At 41.5% G+C, this 24,836-nt stretch overlaps 2 protein-coding genes across 3 annotated transcripts in view; both read left to right on the top strand.

Moving 5' to 3' along the window:
• Window positions 1–3,219: 3,219 nt before the first annotated feature.
• Window positions 3,220–7,801, top strand: LOC146984218 (E3 ubiquitin/ISG15 ligase TRIM25). Its single transcript, XM_085781172.1, has 4 exons — window positions 3,220–3,969; window positions 4,553–4,692; window positions 5,720–5,887; window positions 6,341–7,801. The coding sequence occupies exons 1-4, from the start codon at window positions 3,343–3,345 to the stop codon at window positions 7,050–7,052; spliced, it is 1,647 nt and encodes a 548-aa protein (XP_085637298.1). The 5' UTR covers window positions 3,220–3,342; the 3' UTR covers window positions 7,053–7,801.
• Window positions 7,802–8,100: 299 nt separating this feature from the next.
• Window positions 8,101–24,836, top strand: part of LOC146984217 (MICOS complex subunit mic25a-like) — a 91,518-nt gene continuing 74,782 nt past the window's right edge. The window contains exons 1-4 of one of the 2 annotated variants that reach the window (XM_085781171.1): window positions 8,101–8,318; window positions 10,373–10,466; window positions 11,424–11,532; window positions 12,533–12,677. In XM_085781171.1, coding sequence (XP_085637297.1) covers window positions 8,235–8,318; window positions 10,373–10,466; window positions 11,424–11,532; window positions 12,533–12,677 — 432 coding nt within the window. In that variant the 5' untranslated portion in view covers window positions 8,101–8,234. The remainder of the gene's footprint in view (window positions 8,319–10,372; window positions 10,467–11,423; window positions 11,533–12,532; window positions 12,678–24,836) is intronic. The other variant, XM_085781170.1, reaches the window with a different exon arrangement.

The following is a 24,836-nucleotide window of genomic DNA, read 5'->3' as shown; positions in this document are numbered from 1 at the left end:
ACATATGGCTTATAGCTGGGCCTCATAGGGCCTGCCTATATGGCTGTGTTCAGGTAAAGCCTACTGGCTCTTATGTGGCCCCCATGTGGCTGACAGACCAAAATCCAGATTTTACCCAGAACCTAAACTAATATACACCAAACCTTTCATCTGGCCCACTTTTGGAAGTGAATGATGGGCCACATCTGGCCCTAAACTATATTAAGCCCTAACTGAACCATAACAAAACCAGACTTCTACCAGGAGTAAAAAAAATTCAAATAATTGTATGGCTCATACGTGGGTCACATACAGAATACGTGTGGCTCAGTTCTGTTGTGGTTGTGATCATTGTGGCCCACATGTGGTTGACAGAATAAAACTTCTACTTTTTTTTCATCAGATCTATAACACACCTTCCATCTGCCCCACATTATGAATTAATTCTGGCACCAAAAATAAAAAATTATCATTTTAGTGTAATAGCAGTAGGCCTACTGATTAAGTTGTTCGATACCTATATAGATCACTTAGGCTAAATCACACAAAATCAATATGAGAAATTAAGAAACACACAAGTTTCCCTTTAAAATTGTATTTTTTCATACTTCAAAATTGCCTTCAATGAACTGTACAGAACATGTAGAAATTACATCCATATAAAAACAGAATCTGAAAAAATCTGATCAAATAGGCTACAGTAATACTGTACAAAAATACAAGAACAGTGTAGAAATTAGAAATGAAGAAAGTTATTTTGTGCATCAAAACTGTCTGTCTTAACTGTCAGTTTCAGCTTGTGTTTTTTGTCTCTCTTCACACCAAGGCCCAGTTTCCCATCACCTCCCTCCTTGTCTGAAACAGCTGCAGTCAGGATTCGTCTACGGCACCTTCAGAACACAGGACATTTTGAAAGAGTAGTGTTAATATTAGGGCTGTCAAACAATTAAAAATTTAAATCGCGATTAATCTCAAAATTTCCAGAGTTAATCGCGATTAATCGCATCTTCTTCTTTTTTGCTTGAAATCACAGCAATATGAATGGATAGACCATGAATGCTTTCCATTCATGGTCTTTAAAAATCAGCTGTCAGAGAGAGAGAGCAGCCTTGTTTGGTGATAAGAAGAACAAGTTTCTCTAGTGTAGGAACATGAGGAGAAAAAAACATATGCAGCTTTTCTGTAACATTACAAGACGGCGACGGCCGAGGTTCCAATGACACAGCGTTAATCGTGCAAACCCGATGGTCCATGGAGGAGAGTGGAGCGAGCTGGGAGCCCCCTCGGCCAGAGCTCCAGTCGTCTGCGCCTCCGCAAGTCTCCCAGAATCTCCCCGAAGTTTCCAAATATCATAATAACAAAACAATAAAGAAGTCAAAAACTTAATTTTCACGTTATTCTGTTTTTGTTTTAAAACAGACTAACAGCTTCACATGTGTGAGTGTGATTTTGTGTTATTCTGTTCTTCCGTTTTTCCGTTCTGGTTTTAAAACAGAATAATAGAAAAACAACGTTGTTTTTTTGATTTTGTTTTGAAACGGAAAAACGAAAGAACAAAAGGTAGCTACACGGATTAAGCGGGCACTTTGGTGCGCTGAATTGCGTTGTACGTCTCACGTCAATCAAACAGGAAATACCCCTAAAAATGACATTTCTCATGGTTCGAAGTGAACAACGCCATTGAATTATACTTCGTACACGGACCAAAAACCCACTCAGCTCAGTTTTATAATGTAATATATTTGATATCTGTGTGTGTTTCCCCTACATGTCCAGAAGGTGTCCTCCTTGATGCCCTTGTCTTTAAATATGCTTGTTGTCCCAATGTAGTACGTAACATAGGCTACGTGCTGACATGTCTGTGGTGTGAAACAGATCAGCAATTACACAATACAGCTGTTTGTTGGCAGTGTAATGTAATGATGAAAAACTGGGAAACCTTTATGACACATAAACTATAAATATTATGTTTGATCGCAGTCCCCAGTGCTGTTTTTGTTGAGGAAGGACACATACTGTACTGTCAAATAATTAATGGTCCAATTCGTTTCATGAACTGACTTTTATGCTTAAAGCAGAAGTAAGTGGTCCGGTCGTTTTCGCTAATGCTGTGTTCCAGGCAGGCTTTTGAAATCGTAAATTACAGCTTCAAGTCACAACTTACGACTTTGTAGCGTTCCAGGCAACCCACTCGTGTTTTTCCGACCTGTTTTACCGGTGAAAGTCACTATAACGGCCACTCGTAACTTCCGACCGTGAAGTGGTACCAGTTCGATCTGGTACGAGTTCACCGGTCGGAAGTTACGAGTTTCCTTGAACGCACCATAACAGTCCTCGTCCCTACGTCGCCACATTCACGGCGTCCCTTGGCTGCACACACAGCCCTGCATGCCGTTCTCTCTCCTCATTGGATAAAAACTGTAGGATACGATAAATGTTTTCTCCTCGGCTCAGAGCAGAGCAGAGTGACTGACAGACCCGTGTTTCAGTCCAAACACTCTATGTAAGTGATTGCTGTCGGAAGATATAACTATTTAAGACTTATATTAACACAAATATATCACTTACTTCTGCTTTAATGTATTTATGGGCTCCTGTGTTTTAAACAGTTTACCTGCATGTTACTGGTTATTTTCAGACACAGCTTTTCCACCACTGTCAAATGGTTATAGGCTGAATTTGGAGAATGCTCTTCTCTTTCATTAAATTGAGTGCTTTTTCACTTTGCTTTTTGTCAGTGGGTGACCTTAATATCTCAACTGGAATGTACCCTAGATTCTTTGTGAAAACACAGCAACACTGTTTACAGTCAACAGGATATGTTGGTACATGTGATTTTTACTGTGTGTACAGTACCAGGTTCCCCCATTTGTGCACATCCAAGCACAAGCAGCTCATATACACGTATGCTCACAGTGAACCAAATGGACTTGGCTAACACCTTTGACCTCCATGCATTTCTTAAGGTCAGTATTGCTTGTGGAATTAGTGATTAGTAAGAGATGTTGCGTTTGTGCAGCTTTTCTTTCCTCATATTAGATTTGTCTTCTGCAAAGTGGAGTCCCTAACACTTCACCAAAAAAGGCTCAAAGGACATTAGTATAATAATGTCATGTGCAGTGCAGCATATTTTCACTATCAACAGCAGCCTCGATGGTGGTGTCAATACTTGGCAGTGAAGACGACGCAGACTCTCGGACAGGAATGTTGTCCAGCACGCATTTGTGGATTAACCTGCCATTCAGATTAACAGCTGAGGGTTGCTGACTTCCTTGTTTGCTCTGTATGTTACCTGTGTTCATTCTAGCATTACCTGGACAAGAGTGTGATAAGTGAAGAAAGGGAAAAGAAGACATCTACATCATGTCTTGGTCCAAGCCAGAGGAGTTGCTTGCACTTGAGCTGAGCTGCCCTATCTGTCTTCAACTCTTCTCTGATCCGGTGGTTCTCCCCTGTGGGCACAACTACTGTCTATCCTGCATCGGCAAGACAGCTGACACCGCTGACAAGATTGGCAAAACGCTTCCACGTTGCCCAGAATGTCGTGAGGAATATCAAAGTGTGGAAACCCTGAAGAAAAACTTCAAACTCTCCAGCATCGTTGAGGGTTACTGCGCCTCCGCACCACATCATCAAACGCTTCCCAGCTCTAAGCCGGGGATGATGGAGGTTTTCTGCGACCAATGTACAGACGAGCAGTCGCCCGCCGTGAAAACATGCCTCCAGTGCGAGGTGTCAATGTGTGCCAGGCATCTTCAGAAACACCTTGAGAGGGAGTCCTTCAAGACACACTCTATGATGGAGCCTTTTAATAAGATGGGGATGAAGCACTGTGCCACCCACCTACGTCCATTTGATTATTTCTGTTCGAATGACATGTCCTTGCTCTGCACTGCATGCTTGGTAGAAGGCCATCACCAGAACCATGATCTTCTTACCTTCAGTGTGGCTGAAGAGGAGATGAGGCGGGCACTGGAAAGCCGCAACAAGGTTTGTTTGTTTTTTTATCATTGACATTAGCCTAATGACATTGTTGCCATCAGGTAAACATACTGTAAGGCATAATGAGATAAGGCAAGATATACTCTCTGTAGATCTGGTTATAAAGTGAATGACAGGGATTTTATTGTGACAGATCAAATTTCAATCCAAGATGTTGCCCGGTAAGAACTGTGGCAACAGTTAAAATTAAATGAAATACTCATAACATGTCAATGTGAAAAATGTCAAACTATTCCCCTTAATTAGCAAGAAAACGTTATTATTTCTAGGACATTTATTATTATTATTATTATTCTGAATATACTTATAGTGAAATTTCACATGGTAAACCTTTTACTCATTCAGTGGGAAAAAGGCTTGAACAATATGACTGGAATTCATGTTGCTCCTTCTATTGTTCTGCAATGCCAAAACACGTCTTACCGTCAAGAGCGTGAAAATGAGGCCAAACAGGTGCCGTGAGTTCTCAATTCCAGGGGAGCCATAAAAGACATGTGTTGATGGTTACATACTTTAATTTCACCTGATATGCAAATATGCTTTTTTTTAAACACACAATGCATTTTTGCAGGTGGTTGTCTGCAGGCTGCAGATGATTGAAAATCTCCTACAGAAGAAAGCAGAGGAGCAGGGAGCTTCTGAAGCTGTAGGAGATAAACTGATGAACAAGGCCGTCACTCTCATGGAGAACATGGCTGCACTAGTGAACAGGTAACAGACTGCACAAGTGCTGGTAGTGATAATTGAGAAGCACTTTCACTGACATTTCAAACATTCTTTTTATAGGTCCTAAAGACACTGCCAGTCACTGTCTTGGCTTGAGCAATGAAAACACATGCTTTGGTGACATGAAGGGGTTTGGCTGTGCATTTTTCTCTGTACATCTCACTTCCTTGAAGTCAAACTTAGCTGGGGGTTTTTTTCATACTTTTACTCTAATTGTTTCTTCTTTAGACATGCATTTCCTAATGTTTCATCCAGTCATTGTTGACTAAAGAATCAATGGACAGTAAAACTATTTGTATTGACAGATGGTTAGAGATAGTGCTATAATGTATTCTGTCTTGTTGTATTGTATGTTAATTTATCATCTACCTTTGTAATGTAGCTTTCATGACATAAAATACAGACAGTAACAGATGAACAGTTTCCTCTAACACACACCATATGTATTTAAATCGGTCTTGGTTATATGTTTGGTTTTTGGCTGAGACACTGACTGCCCAATTTGCTATACACTCAGGCAGCCTTCTGGAGGAGCAGGGCTACAGTACTGTTGTAAACGTGGCACATTAAAGGCCTGCTTGAAGTTTTTAGATGTCTGAAATGCACACAGAACAATATCTGTGCAAAAATAGCAACAAGACAAAGAATCTAAGCACAACAGACCTTGGAGCTCACAACAACATGCTCTAAATAGCATTGCTAGCATGTTAATCTTCACCAGGTTGTTTACCACATTTACTGTTTTCATTTTGCTTGATTTTTCAGACCAAAGTAGGGGGCTGAGAGATAATGTTATTATCCATCCACACATTAACTATATAACTTATGATATGGATATTCTGCCATCAACCAAAGTCCTGGACAAATGAAGAGTTTGACCTGATGATGGTGCTAAATTAAGTGATGACATCACCAAAGCTATAAGTGGATTTGCAATGATATATGCAATGGCATTATGATGGAGTTTCTAGTCCAGCCTCCTGCTGATGTGCTGTCATTGTGCTGTGTCCAGATACAGGGAGCGCCTCAGCATGCTGTTGGAGGAGGAGAGAGACCAGCGCAGAAAAAGCTTGCAGTTTGGGCTGAGTGCACTGGAGGATCAACAGCAGCAGTTACTGAGGGTCCAACAAAGTGCCACAGAGGCACTGAATGAGGTTGACACATGCATCTTCATACGCAGGTACAATAGAGCCAAAACAACCTAAAAAGTCTCTCTACAGTCTAATCTATGATTAAAGAAATAATATCCAAACATACTGGAAGTTTTTTTAGTATTTTCAAAGGCACAACCAATAGAAGCAAGGCCATGAAACACATTGGCTTGAATAAAGTCATACTTTGCTAAATTGGAGCATGTAACATAGGTAAAAGGTTTACAATTTACAAGTGCTTCGCCATGCAGCCAGAAATAAAGAAATTAGAATTAAAAAATGTATTTCAAGGCATTCATATTACAACCTGTTTTGCAGAAGCTATAGCTAAAAAACAAAACAATTTTTATTTGTACAGCTACTAAGACAGAATCTATGCATTCAAGCAGACTATTTGAATAAAGACAAAGACATGATGCTCTACCACCTGGCAGCATTGTAATCCATGAAAATTAAAGTCATTATATTACTCTGATCTCTAGATTCATGGAGCTTGACAAGAGAATGAGAGAAGTTGTCGAAGACAACAGTGTCTCCATGATCCTCTCAAAGGCCCCGCTCAACACTCGCCGTCTCCACACAGACCTCAAAACCCAGGCTTTCCGTTCAGAAATGACCTGCCTCCTGGATTCTCTTCACCTTCTCCTCAATCCCCTGGATCTCACCTTCAACATCTGCACTGCCCACCCCAGCTTGAGTGTGTCCAATGATCTACGCACAGTCAAGTACAGCTCCACCAAACAGCAGTATGGTGAGCACCCAGAGCGTTTCACAACTGCACCTCAGGTTCTGTGCAGCCAGAGCTTCTCAAGTGGGGAACATGTGTGGGTGGTGGAGGTGGGGGCCAAAACCATGTGGTCAATGGGCGTGTGTTACAAGACCAGCCCTCGTCGTGGTGACCACAGTCGGCTAGGGCACAACTCAGTGTCCTGGCGGCTGCAGTGGAAAAACGGCAAGCTGACAGTGTGCCAGTCGTCCTGTAATGTGGCTCTGAAGGAAAGGACCCATAATCCTCCGCTGAGGATTGAGGTAGCACTGGACTATGAGGGAGGGACGTTAACCTTCCACAGCATCAGAGGGCACAGGGAGCACCTCCATACCTTCAAGGCTGTATTCAGGGAGCCGGTTTATCCAGCATTCAGCATTCATTCAAACACATCAGAGTCCTGGATCACACTGCATAGTGGGATGTGAATGAAGTGTTATTGTTTGATACCTTCCAAGCAGTCAGCTGAGATTGGTCTTTGTGCTTTAACATGTAGTTTTTTCTTTCAAATATCTGCATGGAAATTAACCTACAGGTTGACTCAAACTCTGCCAACATGGTGTGTGGGTCATTGCGGTGGAAATGTGACTATGGCCACCACAAATAAATTCTCAACCATACCATGTCCATCCATTGTCTATACCTCTTATCCATGCGGGGTCGTGGGGCAGCTGGAGCCTACATCCTGGATAGGGTTGCCGGTCTATCGCAGGGCTGACAGATAGGCTACAATGCACACACACAACAATTTAAAGACAATCCAATGTACAATCTCCTAAAGCCATGCTGTCATACAAAAGTGTTTATTTACTATCTAGCATGACTGCATTAGCCTATCTAATCAATCAAATGAGATCATTTGCTATTCATGATCAGGACTATCAAAGGACTATGATTTTTGTGGAGTAGGCTAGCCTACTATATAGCTCAATACAGGTGTTCCATAAATTAATACGATTTTGGGAGATTTATCTGTGGTCATTTGAGACACACTATGTAATGTTTCCGTTTTAGCTATTTGTTTGGCATTAACTAAATGTTACATAAATGTTATGTTTTGTCCTTTCTATATGGTAAATGTATGAAAAGATGAACACATCATGAACGTCAGAGTGAACACATGCGTGTGTTTATGCAACAAATAAACAGATTTTAATACTTCTATCTGAAAATCTCTGCCTATAACCATTATTACCGTGTGTATACATGACTGGTGTGTGTGGTGTGTGATTGGCTCTTGAAAGTTCATTCATTCAAGGAGAATAGTCCGTGACAGTGAGGTTGCCAGGTTTGACTGTAAATAGGTAGCTAAAAGCAATTCCGTCGTATATGATTTATCTAAATACACGAGTAAAACACATCCCGGTGAATTATTTTATAAATAACTCTCTTCGTGTAATTTTATTCTTGCCTTAGTATGAAAAAATAGACTCCTATGGCGCGGGATTTACATCTATCTATGAGAGGAGGGACGGAGTACGGAGAACCTGGCAACCCGTATCCCATCTGTCACAAATTCTGTCATTGGGCAGGACACTAACATTATTTCATGTCAGTGGGATTATTACACATAAGACAATTAGCAAAGCCGTCACAGAACACCAGGAGGTATGGGCTCAGGAGAGAGTACGACCAGGAAAGTGTCTTTCGGTGTGGACGATGAGGACAGAGTCAGGATTCTCCGTGGAGTCAAGGTAATGCTAGTTTAGCCAGCGTTTGATAAGCCATGCTAACGTTACTTTAATGTGACGCTAACGCAGCTAACTAGCCGCTAGCTTGTTGCTGCACGGTAAATGGAGTAACAGGTTTATTGTGAGGTAAACTAGGGTAAAGTGTACAAGCTGTGAGGCGACTGCTGATGCCAGCAGGATGTACAGGGATGCAGGGGCTGGCTGAGGCAGGTTGATTTACGACCTGAGGCACTCAGTCGTAACAAGCTTCGGATAGAAGTTTGCGTTTCTTATTGAAAATGGGTAAATGTCTGCCGCATGACTGACGCGTGTTAAAAACATGCAATGTCTTCTGGTAAATTCGGCGCTGTTATTTTCCACATTGCAGCTCTGAATTCATTGCTAGTCCCACATTTTCTCCACGATCACTTGCTGCTGTGCAGCCTTTGCTAACAGCGTTAGAGATGAGGCGTTCAACAAGCAGTTAATAAAACTAGTAAACTAAATTGGCAAATTATAAGAAAGACACACACTGATGTCTTAACCGCCTCTATTGTTGTTGTAGCTGCGCAACATGGCCAGAAACAAGGTGGCTTTAAATTGACAGCTTTCATATGGGGTCTGGCTTCCTGTTCTCTGCCTCTTCATCCTGCTGCCTTCAAGTGCTGTTGACTTCGTCGGAAAATTTCTGAAAGTCATGAGCAGCCAATTAAATCTATGTTAAAACACCCCTAGGACTGCAACTAATCGTTACTTCAATTATCGAATAAGCAAACGATTATTTTATTTGTTCCTTGTTCAACTGTTGTTGGTATGACAATAATAATAATAATATTTTCCACCAGACTTACTTTAAATGCCTCCTTTTAAGTCTAACACCCACATATATTAAGTTTACTGTCATGTGTGACAGAGAAAAATATCAAACTTCATTTTTGATCATCATCATTTGATCATCAAGATAGTGTCTGATTACTTGACTTATCAACAAATTACTGCAGCTACCTACCTACCCCATATTCACAGTTGTCACCATGTATTCTCTCATGCATTTGCATTTGCACAGATATGTGTACATACAGTAAAGGCAAATGTGCCTCCTATCCTACAGTATACTGCATTATCTTACTGTAGGTTAAGAGTTCATGTCACCAGATGGAGATTTGGGCTTGAACAAATTCCAAGTCCTTGTGTCACCAGATGGAGACTAGGCATAGATGAGCCAGAAAGACATTAAGGAAGTGTCTAACACAGGAAGAAATAAATTGGTACACCTTGACCTCTAGCTTCACAACACACACGGACACGGACACGGACAAGCACACACACAAGACGATATTTGGCTGTCCAAAGTGTGACTGCATCCATAGCATTCCTACTTCCTGAGACGTGGGAGGAATTGTTGGATATGATTGCTAAATTTCCAGTAGGATTTGAAGGCACCTGCAGCTCTGGCCGTACTCATGCAAGTGCAAACTTGCAGTATAACAACTGGAATATAGAAGACAGAGCACAAAAATTGAGTGTTCAGAAACTTAACTGCAACACAATGACTGTGAACAGCGTGTTCCAAAAGCAAACAAACAAACAAACAAACAAACAAAAAAAGACAAAGAGCCTTTCCGATAAGCATACTTACCAGCCCTGCCTGCACATTCAAATGTTATGAGTCATAGAAACAGTGAGTCAAGGGCTGGTCCTACTTCTGTGGTTTTTGGTGTAGCTATGTTTAACTATTTCCCTTGACAGGCACAAGTGCACACATCCAGTGTTCTTGGCATACAGTACTTTGCTGGTTCAAAACAAAGTTACTCTACTTACTAAACTTGTAACTTACACTAAGGATTGAAAAGATAAAAGGATGCTTTTTTCAATAAAAATCATACCATATAATGTGTATGGTTTGCTTTATAACTGTGTAACCCGATAAAGTTTATGTAAACTTGAAGCAAAGCCTCTAATTGTTTTTGCTGTGATGATGTTGAAATGTAAACGTTGAATAGTTAGTTCTGTGTTGCTTGTATGTCTCCAGCCAACTCATCATCCTTTTTCATTCTGCTTTTCATCCTTCTGTCCAGCTGTCAGAAGATGTGCTTCAGAGGATGAGAGGAGTAGCCAACATTGCTCCAGAACGCACACCAACATCACCCTCCAGCACTCAGAAAGACACAGGTATAAAAAACCTTACGACCATTGTATCTGTTTATGTTGCATTCAGCCTCTGTTACAGCTGTAAGAGAAGATCTGCTGTCATTTTTGAAAGTCTGTGTCTGTCAGGACATGAAGGTTGATAAACCAGAACAATTTCTACTGTAGGCAAAGAGAGTGTAAGGAAAACATGGGAAGTGTAGTATCAGTTTTGACCATTTTATTTATTACCATTTTTATATTTTTTATTCATTTATTGATAACTCACCTGTCCCCAAGTCCCCAAACGTTATGGAAGGGCTCCACTGAATTGTAGGTATATCCCCAAATCATAACGCAAAGAATAAAATGTAAATAAATAAATAAAAGATGACAATGATTTCACGATGAATCACAATGAATCTTGACCCTTTTGTAACACCTCTGTTGAGAAACTTTCCCTGCGATTCTCTTCCCTGTCATGACTCATGTCTCTCGCTGTCCTTGTCATAATAATATTAATAATAAATATGAAGCCAAAAATTGCCAGAATATAAATTGAAAATAATTCATTATAATGCAAAATCTAAGTCTCACTTTGAGCTTGTCTAGCGGCCACATACTCTCATATTCTCATCTCAGGCTCTTGGTTCACAATCCTTTTTGAGCTCCTCATTATGATGTACTGTGACTGATTTGATTAGTAAAATCTTAACAGATAATCTTGCTGATTAGTTCTACAGTGAAGAGCAACTTGGCCAAAGACACATTTTTAGAGCTAATGAACAGACATGATTTAACAAAAGAGAAACCCTTTGCATTAACATTAATGCTACAATCAACGTACATATTTAAGGCATTAAAACAAAAAAGGACAGTAACAGGTTAAATAATCAGTATCAGGTTTTATAAACATGAACTTACACCATATAATAATTCTATCTAGTAATAGTGATATTTGCAATAGTCTTGATCTTTGATATCTTCTCTGTCTTTGTCCAGGTGCCTCGCGCAGTCCCAGCCCAAGCTCCAGACCCAAGCAGCGGCCTCAACAGAGCAGCCAGTCCAGTGCCAGCAAACCAGACTCCTACGCTAAGGAGGAACAAAGGAGGTGGCTAAAAGAAACTTTTTTTTAATAATATAGATTTTGATTGGCAGACAGACATTAAAGCTGATGTATGTTTTGTAAATATATAAACCCCTTTAAAGGGGAACTATACAAGATTTTTGCCTGAATTAAACAGCTTCGGAGTAATTGTGATTTAAGTTAAATTACTTGTTGCGGGGAGAATGGAGGCTGTTTGCCTTCCACATAGCATTTCTTGGCTGAAAACTAACCTTGCAAGTTTAGCGCCTCCAAACCCGGTGTCCCAGATCTCGTCTAGCGAGAAACATGGGCGGCACTATGACACAAACATGCCCAGTAATCTGTAATCTCTTCTTTATGACAGATAAGACTCCGCAAATACACACATGGTAAAACTTGTATGATTTACTATAACATTATCCACCCCTCTATGGATTGCCTTCTTGCCAGCTTTGTTGAAAACAAATGCACATGACCGGGGGGGTGAGGGTTAGCTGTGAGTTGTACAGTACAATATGCACTCTGAAACTGGAGGAGGAACACTGTAGAGAAAAAAAGTGACCTGACTTAGTTCAACATAGTTCTCCTTTAATTGGGTACTGGTTTGCGTTGGAACTTTAGTTTGAAACTGAGGTTAACAACAAAGACTCAGGCATTTTAGGGTAAGATTGCAGTCAAAACTGAAAAACAAGGGAGGTCTGAAATATGGAAAACATGTCTGCGTTTTGTAGTAGGTGTTTAAAATGTAACTTTTAATTGTCAAAGACTGGGCATTAAAATGTCAAGTTTCACAGGTTGTATATTGCACTTAATCTTGACAATTCCTCTAGACCCCAACACTGAGGAGGAACAAATTGTCTTGGATTCTTAATGGATCTGAAATTTGTTATTTGCTGCCCCCTTGTGGACATGCATGCCCAAAGTATTTGACCACAATCAGAAGTCTTTGAAAACCAGGCATTTACTTTCACAGGCAATGAATGTAACCTTTGTTTGATGTATTTCTGGTAAAAATGTGTTTTAGGTTCGAAAAGAAGCAGAAGATTCTCAAGGAGGAGTTGGCCAAGGTGGCACAGAAAGAGAGGGAAGCAGCCATTCAGGAGATAACTAAAGCCATGAACCGAGAAAGAAAACAGACACGGCAGGAAGCTGAGAAGACCAAACAACTGGTACACACACGCACACACAGACACACAAACAGAGGCTTGTGTGTGGAGAATGGGCTATATGTCCTGGTGCAAACCTCTTCCTGATGTGGCGATGTCAGACCGCGTCAGGGTTTCCCGCAGCGCTTTCCTGTTAAGGCGGCCGCCTTAACAACAAAGAGCTGCCGGCTAAACTAACGTCGGACGATGGCCGCATCCTCTCACACACATACACACCACAGAGAAGCGCGCATGCATAACAGCAGCGCGTGTTGAAAGCGAAACTTAATACGGCACGGCGTGGTGCGTCCCCCCCCCCCCCCCGTCAACAGACCCACGCCCCCCCCCCGTCGACAGGTCAGACACCACCTTAACTAACACATTGCGCGTCGTTAGTAAATCACAAAATCTCATAGAGACAGAGATACTCTTTAAACCAAGTGATTGTTGTCTTTTTAAGCTTTACATGAACACACTGAACACATTCATGTGTGAGGACAAGTGAAACTAACTCCTAAAATGGAGATGAAGTCTTGACAGAGTGACCATTTAAAGAGGAACTAAGCAGGATTTCTCCCGTGGCTATGCTACATTTTTACCTTAATTAAAAAGCTCTAGACTAATTGTGATAGTTGTGATGGTTAACTACATGACTTGTGACTTGTTCCGAGTGAGAACGGAGGCTCTCTGCCTTCCACCTGGCGTCTCATGGCTGAAAACCAACCTTGCAACATCAGTGTAGTTACTCGGCCGCCGCCCCGGTGTCCCAGCTCTTGTCTGTGCGGCACTGCGACACAAACGCGCTCTGTAACCCGCAATCTTTTGTTTATGACGGTTAAGACTACATAAATACACACGTTGTAACATCGTATATGTTATATAACGTTATCCACTGCTACATGTATTGATTTTCCGCCAGCTTTGTTGTAAACAAATGCACATGGACTAGAGGAGCGTTAGCAAAACAGTGGACATGCATAGTTCCCCATCAAATCAGTTAAGACAACGTAAGATGTCACCATTCACAACACACAGTACACCTTCAAATAAAAAAACTGCTTCTTTTGCTTTCTATACTTTTAATACAAAAAATTACTGATCTAATCTAATGAACATGTAACAACATGAAGAACTGAACAGGTTAAAGCACTGGTCATCATGTGTGTAAGCGTCATGTCAAAACACAGAGGCCCTGCAGGACAGCGACACATCATATTGTGTGGGCCTCGTGACCCCTTTGGCCTCCCCCATAGTTAAAAGAATAATGTGTGCATCACAATGGTGGTGGACCCACACTGACAGGCACCCACCTACAGTACTGTCTGACTTTTTGTTGTCCTTACACAATGTTTCTTTTGGTGGTTTATACTGTATGACGGACAGTGGAGGATGGGAGCCTGTTAGTTGTGTATAGCTCAGTTATAGGATCAATCACCTTGATGCGGTTGTAGTAGGCTGATGAGAAACATATTGATATGAAATTAACAAATGATTGGCTCTTGGTCAGGAAACAAAGAAGGTGCTTTGCAGTTAAAAGTCTGGTGAAGCATTTTTGATAAAAGGAAAGTCAACGTTTGTTCAGAGAATTGTGGTTGGATTTTGTTGGGTGTCTGGAGGGAATGATTTGTAGTCCAGGGCATCTCTGTGGTAATGGCTGTTAAAATCTTGGGCAGTGCTTTGGTGACATTTGTCCTTCTCATCCGTGGTCCTTCTTCTTTGCTGAAAAGAGGCTATTAGGGAAGTTTTTTCTCTTTTTGCCCTTGGCCATCATTCACAGTCTACAGAAAACCTAAGTGCCGTATTGTCACTCAAATCTGTCCTTCAGTTAATGTGGTGCATAATGTGAAAACTCCTCTTCCCACTGCAACCTCTACTGATGACCAGTTGGCGGAGCTGTTGTAGCCTGTGTGTACTGACGCACAGTGCTGCTGGTGTTTGTTCAGCAGTCTCTCTTGAACGTTTGGCTGAAGACTTTAGGGGTTTTACATGTGGAAAGCGCTGTGATGAAGCTGTGTGAAAGCGGATTCATTTGAGAAGATAAGTTTGTGTGGGGTCAAGTCATGATTCAGTCCAGTGCACTTTTCTCTGGTCAAATCACATGTTGGAGCATTTTGCACAGACAAATTGGGTCTTTGGGATTGCATTTGTAATTTCCATGGTGATATTCCCTCTGCCTCCTCCTCCTTCTCTCACCTATTATATCGCTCTTCGTTTTCCATCTCCCCCTCTTCTCACCGCTACACTCTACCTCTTTTCCTTGCTCTTCTTTCTCTCTTCTCGCACACCCCCATCCTCTATCTCCCTCTGTTTTCCTCTCTTTTCTATACCAGCCCATCACTCTCTCCTTCCTGCCCTGGAGACAGTATTATCAGTGCAGTGCAAGCGGTAAATTGCACCCTGAGAGTTTCCTGGAGCTGGAGATAGGACTGGTGCAGGGTTGGAGGTATAGTCATGGGAAGAGGAGAGCTTGTTTTACACACCAGTTTCACATGACCCCCCCCCTCTCCCCTCCTCCCTGTGTTGAGACATGCTGTAGCACCTGTCTTATCTCCACTACAACACACTCCCACTCCTAATAGAAAGCCGCTGGAGGGACGTTGTGAGCAGAATGACCAGTGGAGCAGCACCGGACCTCCTTATGCCGTGGGCTCCTTGTAATTACTGTTTCTTGTGCTTTGAATACATATATGCATATACACATCAGAATGGGCAGATTTGTTCTAGTATAGTTCCAGTATGAAGCGTTACGCTGCTGATTCTACTGATTCTGCTGTACCTACACCACAACAGCAAAATGTACAGATGTACAACAACATAACAAGCAGATAAATACTCAAACAAAATCTGTTTATGTACTATATTAAGTACTGTGACGGGTAAGATCCAAAAATGCTTGGTTATACATTTCCCATAATTCATAATCCCAAATTAAGTTATTTGTATATGGTCTTAAATAAAGTCGTCCCTTTCATTTCACAAGTCATTAAAACATCAACTACTGGAGTGTTGAATCCCTTTACCTTAATACAATTAAGTTCTACCCTAATGTTTTCATCATTAATTCAATGATGGAATTAAATGTTGTCATTACAAAGATAACACCATCATTACATTACATCTTTTGCTTCTCTTTTTTCCTTTGTTTGACCATGATATTACATTGCTGTAACTGAGCTATACAGTAAGGCAACATGCCACAAAAATACAAAGGCTATTTGTTGGACAATGGTTTTACTGACATTGGTACATTGTATCCGAGTAGGTGAAATGGTACTCGGATGCCGCCCAAGCCGAGCGAGTACTCAAGTACTCGGATATTGGCTACAGCCCTACTGCATACATGCATGCATGTTCCTTCCTATACAGGCCCGTCCAAAAAAAAAAAAAAGGCACACACTCTAATATTTCGTTGGACCACCTTTAGCTTTGATTCCGGCACGCATTTCCTGTGGCATCGTTTCACATTAATTTTTCAAAAATTCTCAATGGGGTTAAGGTCTGGACTTTTCTTCCTTGAAGATGATGGTTCCTCACAATCCTTCCAGTTTTTTTTTTTTTTTTTTTTTTAAGTATATTTTTCGGCTTTTTGCCTTTATTTGATAGTGATGACAGTAGAGATAGACAGGAAATGGGGAGGCAGAGAGAGGGGGAATGATACGCAGGAAAGGTCTGCCCGACGCGGGATTCGAACCGGGGACGCCTGCGGCGAGGACTGTAGCCTCTACATAGGGCGGCCGCTCTACCCACTGCGCCACGCACCGCCCCCATCCTTCCAGTTTTTAATAATGCGTTGGACAGTTCTTAACCCAATTTTTGTAGTCTCAGCAATATGCTTAAATGTTTTATTTGCTTGATGCATGTCAATAATTTGACCCTTCTGAAACAGATTGATATCTTTTCCATGACCACAGGATATGTCTTCTGGCATTGTTTAAGAAATGAGACTGCATCAGTTAGGGTTAAATAAGTTGTTGCCAGCTGAAACATAACCATCCATGCAGTAACCATCCAATGCAAGGCTCTTACTAGCTTAGTTAAATCCAGGGTGGTGACTTTTTGGACGGGTAGTGTATTTATATGTGAGTTTCCACAAAGTGAACTAACACCCACAGTTTAGGTGTAACGTAGCACATGTACTCTTAAAATCTATCTCCAAGAATTCAAATGGATCTTCATACTGTACGAAAGCCTCCAAATTAGAGCACATGCCAGCACGGCTGGTGGTATCTAGCTGCCATGGTCAGCACCAACCTACATTTGGCAGCTGGCCCATGTTAATTTCACACCCTGTGAGGGAAAGGTTTAAAGAGATGACAGTGATGCAATATTGCCTGGAGAAAAGGGATGAGGAAGACTGAACATATGAGGAGATGAGAAATAAGAGGTGACAGCTGATTAAGCATTTACTAAGTAATTGGGAGCAAGAAGGATGTGAGGATGAAAAAGAAGTGACTGAACATTTTGTGAAGGGTTAGAATGAAGAATGAAGAGGTGCGGAGAATGAATGCGAGTGAAAGAGCAGATGACACACATTTCCTTTGGAAGTGAGCTGAAGAGGAAGGAATGGACGGAAAGGTGAAAACGAAGTCTTCACAAGCGATTTAACATTTCCTGGAGCATGAGGAGGTGGAGGGGAAGAGCAGCGCTGGAAACACCAGAGGGAAGGAGTGACTCTTTGTAATGTAAACTCTTCTGTGCTTTGGGGAGATGATGTTTGCAAAACACTTCCTGTGAAGGATGCACTTGAACTAAGACAGTGCAGGGGGTTCACCAGTGTTTCTGATAGGGGGGAGGAGTAGGAGACGATGAAGGTGAAGGGGAGAGAGAGTCATGATGTAAATGTGTGGCCAGTAACTTTGTAAAGAATCACTGCGGTGTGACGAGCTGATGAAAACAAGGCCCAGTTTAGCCTTGATTGTGGATCAAAGGTGTGAGGAAAAGGTGCTACAGGTGACTAAGTGCTTCCTGTCCTGTGTGTGCGTGGGCTCAGCTCTGAGTCACGAGTCAGAGGGAGCCAGACAATGATGTGTGGCATCTGCTATTTAGTTGCCTCTTTCTTGTCTTAGCCTTCACTCCCTCACTCTATTTCACCCTGCCTTTTGTCCTCCTCCCAGAGAACTGTGTGATCCCGCCATTCCTCGGGCCCTTTCTTCATCTTTCAGCCAAGGTCCTCATCCAGTGTGCTGCGCTCTGTGAATAGTCTTTGTTAATAGCAAATCTTCTGCAGATTAATTTCAGAATGGGAGAGGGGCATGGGAGAATGGAAAGAAAGGAAGCAAGTCGAACTAAAGGGCTGAAAGGGATTTTCTCTTTTTATAATGTATTAATGGCCTTTTGGCGCCTGTTGAAAGCAAAAAAAAGGTTATAAGTCACATTAGCATACGGTAAATTTCTCTCTCTCTCTCTGTTCCCACAGAACAATTACGCAGCCTATTTTATTAGCTGCCCTTTAACTTCCTCTGATGGAGCTTCAGCTAATACAAAATGCCATCCATGCTTTCTATATTCTTTATACATGGCTGTGAATCACAGGTGAACTTGTTGCATCTAACACGAACTTAATGTGTCAGGAGAAACGTACAATGATTTAAGTTACATTATGTTGAATTTTTGTCATACGTGATTATAGCTCTAACTGCTCTGATCAAGTCATGTTAATTAATAAGGAAATGATTGATTATGTTTAAGTAACACAACATTGGTGCAGTCAAGGACCACCATTGTGCACCCAGTTGCCCAGCCATTGTCCACAGGGCTGGGCGGTTAATAGACAAAAGTACACCCAGTTAGAAACCCTCACTGACTTGCAGTCAAAAGTTCAAAATCTTACAGAATGTTCAGTCACGTCCAAAAAAAAGTCTACATTCACTCAATGCAAAGCTGGCTAGATGACTAAAACGAGCAGCCTCTACATAGTTAAGGAAAGTTGACACCGGCCAAAAAGTTAGTTAAAGCAGAAGTAAGTGATATATTTGTGTTAATATAAGTCTTAAATAGTTATATCTTCCGACAGCAATCACTTACATAGAGTGTTTGGACCGAAACACGGGTCTCTCAGTCCCTCTGCTCTGCTCTGAGCCGAGGAGAAAACATTTATCGTATCCTACAGTTTTTATCCAATGAGGAGAGAGAACGGCATGCAGGGCTGTGTGTGCAGCCAAGGGACGCCGTGAATGTGGCGACGTAGGGACGAGGACTGTTATGGTGCGTTCAAGGAAACTCGTAGACTCGTGTTTTTCCGTCCTGTGAAGTTGTATCAGTTTGATCTGGTAGGAGTTCACGGGTCGGAAGTTACGAGTGGCCGTTATAGTGACTTTCACAGGTAAAACAGGTCGGAAAAACACGAGTGGGTTGCCTGAAACGCTACAAAGTCGTAAGTTGTGACTTGAAGCTGTAATTTACGATTTCAAAAGCCTGCCTCGAACGCAGCATTAGCGAAAACGACCGTATCGCTCACTTTTGCTTTAATGTTAATCACAAAAAGTGCATTAGCAACAATTTAAGTGATTGGGGCTGAACCAGTTTGTTTGATAACTTGGAGCACAATCACATTGAGGAATATGAAGAGTGCACAGCTAAAAAAGAGTTGTAAAAAAGAGAAATTCTTTACAGTATGGAACTTGACAGAGAACCACAAGGGCAGTAAAAAGTATCCAAAATAAGTAACTGATCTAAATTAAAAAATAAATAAATAAATAAGAAGCTTGAATTAACTTTAATCAATACAAAATCTCCAGGGTCTTATGGCTCAGAAATTGTGGGGCTGGGAGTGGAGTTTTAAAAATGTAGGAATTTAGCAGTGAGATGAACAAAATTGAAGTCTAATGGAGGATTTAGACTCTTTTTTTTTTTTTGAATGATACTGCACCTGAAGAATAGTTGGTTTCTTTAACTGGTGTGTTTGGACAGGTCTCTCTGACAGCTACACCCCAGGGATTTAACTCTTGGAGGTGAATTTGCCATGGTGTGAATTTCAGCTTCTCTAGCGGTCTCCAGCGTTTTCTTTCTCCAAAGCCAAGTACAACCTTCGCAAGATGCGAGTTAATGTAAGTAGTGTGGAGGTGATTTAGTTGATCAGTAAAAGTTGTGAGAATTGGTTAGATGCTGGGGTTTTTTCAGTAAGACATCTGTTGAAAAAGCTGGATGAACCAGTTCCTCTGAGCGACACTAGATGGCAACAGAAGGATATTCCATATTTCACTGACTCTCCATCTCTCTGTCTTGCGCTGTAATATTCAGTCTGCTGCTTTGTCTCTGTGTCCATCATGCACAATATTAAGTTAAATTTCAAGCGTGAAATTCTCTCATTGGAAAGCCAGTCACAAATGTTATGCCGGAAGTTCCCCATGTTAATTTAATCTACCTTTTCTCTCTCCATACGATGACCTTTCATCTCTTCCATCATTCTTATTGCTTCAGAATTGGTTGTGGAGTGGCACAGTGACAGGGAACATTTCATTGTAATGTTCAAATTACTTTAGTCTTCACGGAAGCTGTCACATGCCAGGAGCCGCTGCCGCTCCTCGTTTCACCTGCCTCTATCGGAACTGCAAAAATAAAGCTGGATTCTTCCACAGGAAGTAATTAGTCTGTAAAAATTGGCAGAATTTGTTTTTCAGTCACAATCTGTGACTTTCTGTACGTTTTCTTTTGTTTGCTTGGATTTATTTTCTTTTGGCGTAATACCTGTCTTTCTGGGTGTCACATTCTCTCTTTTTTGTATGAAGGGAGCAATCTGTGTTTTAATTACAAGTGATTCTAATTTTATTCTGGCTTTCTCTTGTTTTATATTTCAAACAGTAGCATTTCATTAAAATTGACTTGGGTGTTGAGGCCACCACAGCTGGAAAGTTGTCTCCTACGAGACTTAAGCATTCTTCTCTATTGCTCAACCCAGAAGATATTAGTGAAGATTACAACACAAATGCTCACATATCCAGTTCTCTCCATGAGAACAATTTAAAGATAAAAAATTAAAAAGGAGATGCAGTGTGTGTAGGATAGAACCACAGTTTAATGCAATCAGTCATACTGTAGCTGATGTAGAGCATTTCATGTCAGTAGCTAAATCACATGAAGCCTTTACATGTTTTGGTGCTGGTTTCAGAAAACCTCTGTCTTTAAAGATGACCTAAAGGAACCAGTCCCGGGACAGGAGTATAATAAACCTGAAACCAGTGTAAAGATCAAGAGTTTGTATTGGCACAACCTCTAAAACTGTGTCAGCCAATGCCAGTAACAAGCTAATAAACAATAAACAAATATAATTTATATACTGCTTTGACACATCTGGTAGTCTCTCTGATGTTTCCTCTACTAACTTACCAAAAGCTTGTCTGTAGAGAGTGAGAGGTTGCATCAGTATAGCTGCTAACACCATATGATAATCTAACAAACAACATTAACCAATACTGTGTGTGCTAGATACCGATTTTGGTGTCAAATCAACTCAAACATTCCTCTGTGGCTGAGTCTCTCTGCTTTTTTACTATCCGTAAATCTAATGCGAATAGTGATGGTGGCGGGGGCACAAGACCTAAACCAGAATTTCTCACTGAGGAAGTATGTGTACATGAGCTTCCAGCCCCTTTCGCTCTCTTTTGCTGTAAATCATGTTAAACAAAATATGAATTATAGTGTAATATTTTTTGACATAGTTTAAAACATGTCTGTCCAGTGGCTTTTAAATTCCCTCTGGGAATCAATTAGCACAGGTGTAGCATCCTTTACCCAATCCTACAACTCCTACTTTCAGAACCACTGCTGCAACTTGTGGTCTGTGGGTTCAAACATTTAAACTGATTCATTCCCTGGAGGGACTTGCATGGATAAGTGATAGATGCAGCTTCTCATCTTTGTGAGACAGTCTGTGCTTGTTTAGAGGTTTTTAGCATATATCTATAATTGTAATTGAAGTACTTCAAACATTAGCAGCAAACATCTGTCACAGGAACCTGACATTGGCACCAACAAAGACCGCAGCGCTAAATATTCAGCGAAATTCCCAGTGTTTGATTCCCTGATGGTTTTACTGATGTGGCAGCACCACTCCAGAGCAAGATCGCACTGGGATCCCTCTTGCCTGCCTATCTGTTTGTCAGGAATGAGCCAGATGTTGGCTCTGATTGGACAAACCTGCCTCCCTTGTTTTTACCTAAATCCATGTAATCAGCTACAGATTCTGTGCTGATGGAAAGACCGTGTTGTCTCTTCTCACACACACACACACAGTCGGAGAACTCATTCAGGCTTTTGCTAAGGGTGTGAGAAACAGCTGTGTTCACGCACATAGACACACAGCCACACGCGTAAAAAGTGAAACAGATTGAGGCAGATGGGAACGTGCTTCATTATAGCGGTACATGTGAATTGTTGAATGGCTGGATGTTTTATCATGTACTCCTCTGACTGCTTATTTAGTCCGACATATGGTAACACACTGATATTATATCATTTAGATGAGTGGAAAACTGGTTAAATGAGTTGCTTTGCTCGGCTCACAGGCTTTGTCTTGAATTTCAATGGATTCACATTGTTCAAGCAATTTAAGAATCATTACAGAGTTGATGCAGAACACACATGCTTTAATTTTTATATGCATGCTTGTACACTAAAACTTATGAACTCTTGAATAGTTAATCACAAAGCTGCAGAGCTTGGCTCGAAAAAAACATAAGCTCACTAAGGGTTAAGGAAGTACAAGCGAGTTCGGAAAAGAGAGGATGCAGTGAAAACAGGGGTAAACAGGACAGGGCAGACCAGAAAAGAGAGAGCGAAAAGAGAGGGGGTGTTGGGAAATGAGGGCTGATGGAGAGATGGGGAGATGGCAAGACTGGCATTGAAGGGAATAGAGGGAAAGAGGTGAGTGACGGAATGGGTTGAGGAGAAGGAGGCTGAGGTACAGATAAGCCCGCAGTTGTATCAGTAATTGTAATCTGCAGCAACTGACATGGTTCTGCATGTAAAGCTATTAGGCTGCTCAAAAACCAGCCTCCCTCTGCTCTGTCAGATAATCAGGTAAGAAGCGCGCAGGCAGACGGATGGGAAGCCCAGTGAATCGTAGTACACCGTAAAGCAGGGCAGACTGAGAGAAGATTGGACATCAGAGTAGATCCATCTGAATTTATTAGCGACATTGTTGCTGCAAAATCAGCACACTTACAGGGGCCTGTAATCGACAGAGTCACATTTTCACACAAGAGATGAGTACGTTATAGCTCACTGGAGCAGTTAAAGGGTAGTACACTGCGTCTTTGTGCTCGATATAGCTTGTGTGCTGTAATACTGAAATACAGCTCGGATAGGATGTAAGGCGTCGCTGTGTTCCCCACCGGACCGGGATATACATTTTATTACTATAAAATCGATATTCTCAATATTCTCTCATCCCGAGTAGGTTTGTGTCTAAACATCTCCGCCTCGTTCCTGAAATCCTCAACTCTCGCTGAGAAAGATCATCTCTGCTGACGGTTCATGTCAGCTCACCTCCAAGCTAACACTGACTTGGACATGTGAGCAGATAGTAATGAGACAGTTTTAGCAGGTTTGATTGCAGTTATGGTTCCTGACAGGTTGAAAGCAGAGTCCCCGCAACACATCTGCTAGCAAAATCCCATGTTGCTACAAATGAGGAAGCATTTTGTTTAATGTGTGTTGCACTGAACATCCAATCATTATGAGCCCAGCTTAGTCAATATTAAATTGCAGCTTCATAGACCCTTTGACATGTCGCAGTAGAAAAACACAGGTGCAAAGGAAATGAATGATGGCTGAGTTCCATTTAGCTACTTCATTCACAGGGTCTTGGTATTATTCATGCTGGTTCGCTGTCACACTGTCGAGGCTCACTAAGGCACTTGAATAGAACAGAGGTGTTGTTAACATCATTGATTATGTCCCCCGCACTTTCTCTACTGTAACATGTCAAAATGTCAACTGTAAAAAGGCCTGTTGTCATTATCCTAAACATTTCATGCAACACAATTTTTGATCAGAGCTCTTTTTGAGGTGAGTCTCAAAAAATGTGTTTTAAAGGTACATTGTGTAGGAATTACTCCCAAGCAATCGTATTTTTCATGCTGCATTCACGTGAAACTGGGCAGACGGCAGACGGACGACAGCCGCTGAATGTAACGGCATAACCAAGCCTCTATGTAAACAAGTGGCAAAACAATACACGTGACAATATGTTGTCATGGCGATGTGGTATTGTTTACCTGACCCACGTTTTACCGGCTTTTGCTTGAATTCTGTGACTAAAATGACATATGGTTTGTTACCGACGGCCGTCTGCCCGACTGCACCTGAATGCAGCATCAGTGTAACGCTCCATTCCTCCTCACTGCGTTACCACGGTGACTTTTCACAGACGCCACCTCAACCTGAGCCGACAGCTCCGGTGTCTCCGCTGAGTTTCCGTGGTTTCCTATCGTCACGCTGCCACTGAACGCAAAAACATTGTGACACGACATGGCAGCCAGCGCTGAGCTTACCCGCTCCATGTAGATATGAATGATATGAACGGCAAATTCAGAGCTTACCGGAACACTTCAAAAGCATGTTTTTCAGGGGCGGTGCGTGGCGCAGTGTATGTAGAGGCTACAGTCCTCAACGCAGGCGTCCCCGGTTCGAATCCCGCGTCGGGCGGACCTTTCCTGCATGTCATTCCCCCTCTCTCTGCCTCCCCCTTTCCTGTCTATCACACTATGTGCTATCAAATAAAAAAAGGCGCAAAAAAAAAGGCGCAAAAAAAAAAAGTATGTTTTTCATTAATCAGTAATCACCCCCATCAACAAACTGAACAAAATAATCAATTTTCGTGAACAGATAACAGGAGAAGTTACACAATGTCCCTTTAAGTGCAGTGACTGCTTCAGACAATTATGGGTTTGGATTCAATCAGATTTAATCACACAAATCTTAATTGTAACAAATTGTATTATTTTAACATCTTAAAGCACATATGTATACAATACACAGATTAAATGCAGATGGTACAAACGTACAGGTGTACAAGAAATGTTGAGATTCAGACTTATCGTGGTCCCAGGGGATTAACACCAGAGACATGAATACATGTTTAACCAAAGGGAATTGGTCTGATCATTCTGCGGATTCATAACCAATATACTTTACAAAACCAGCCATTATAATGATTAGGATCCTTAAAAAGTACATCACAAA

Source organism: Trachurus japonicus, chromosome 7 (genome assembly GCF_045865225.1).
Source record: "Trachurus japonicus isolate A0001 chromosome 7, Traja_1.0".
NCBI classification, from domain to species: Eukaryota; Metazoa; Chordata; class Actinopteri; order Carangiformes; family Carangidae; genus Trachurus; species Trachurus japonicus.
This window is presented reverse-complemented; position numbering and strand designations above follow the sequence as displayed.

What these genes read in the sequence shown, in the direction of transcription:
- LOC146984218 (XM_085781172.1), top strand. Translation starts at nt 3,343, where the DNA reads ATGTCTTGGTCCAAGCCAGAGGAGTTGCTTGCACTTGAGCTGAGCTGC. An exon ending in CACTGGAAAGCCGCAACAAG is followed by an intron (nt 3,970 to 4,552) that starts GTTTGTTTGTTT and finishes GCATTTTTGCAG; the next exon opens with GTGGTTGTCTGCAGGCTGCA. An exon ending in ACATGCATCTTCATACGCAG is followed by an intron (nt 5,888 to 6,340) that starts GTACAATAGAGC and finishes TCTGATCTCTAG; the next exon opens with ATTCATGGAGCTTGACAAGA.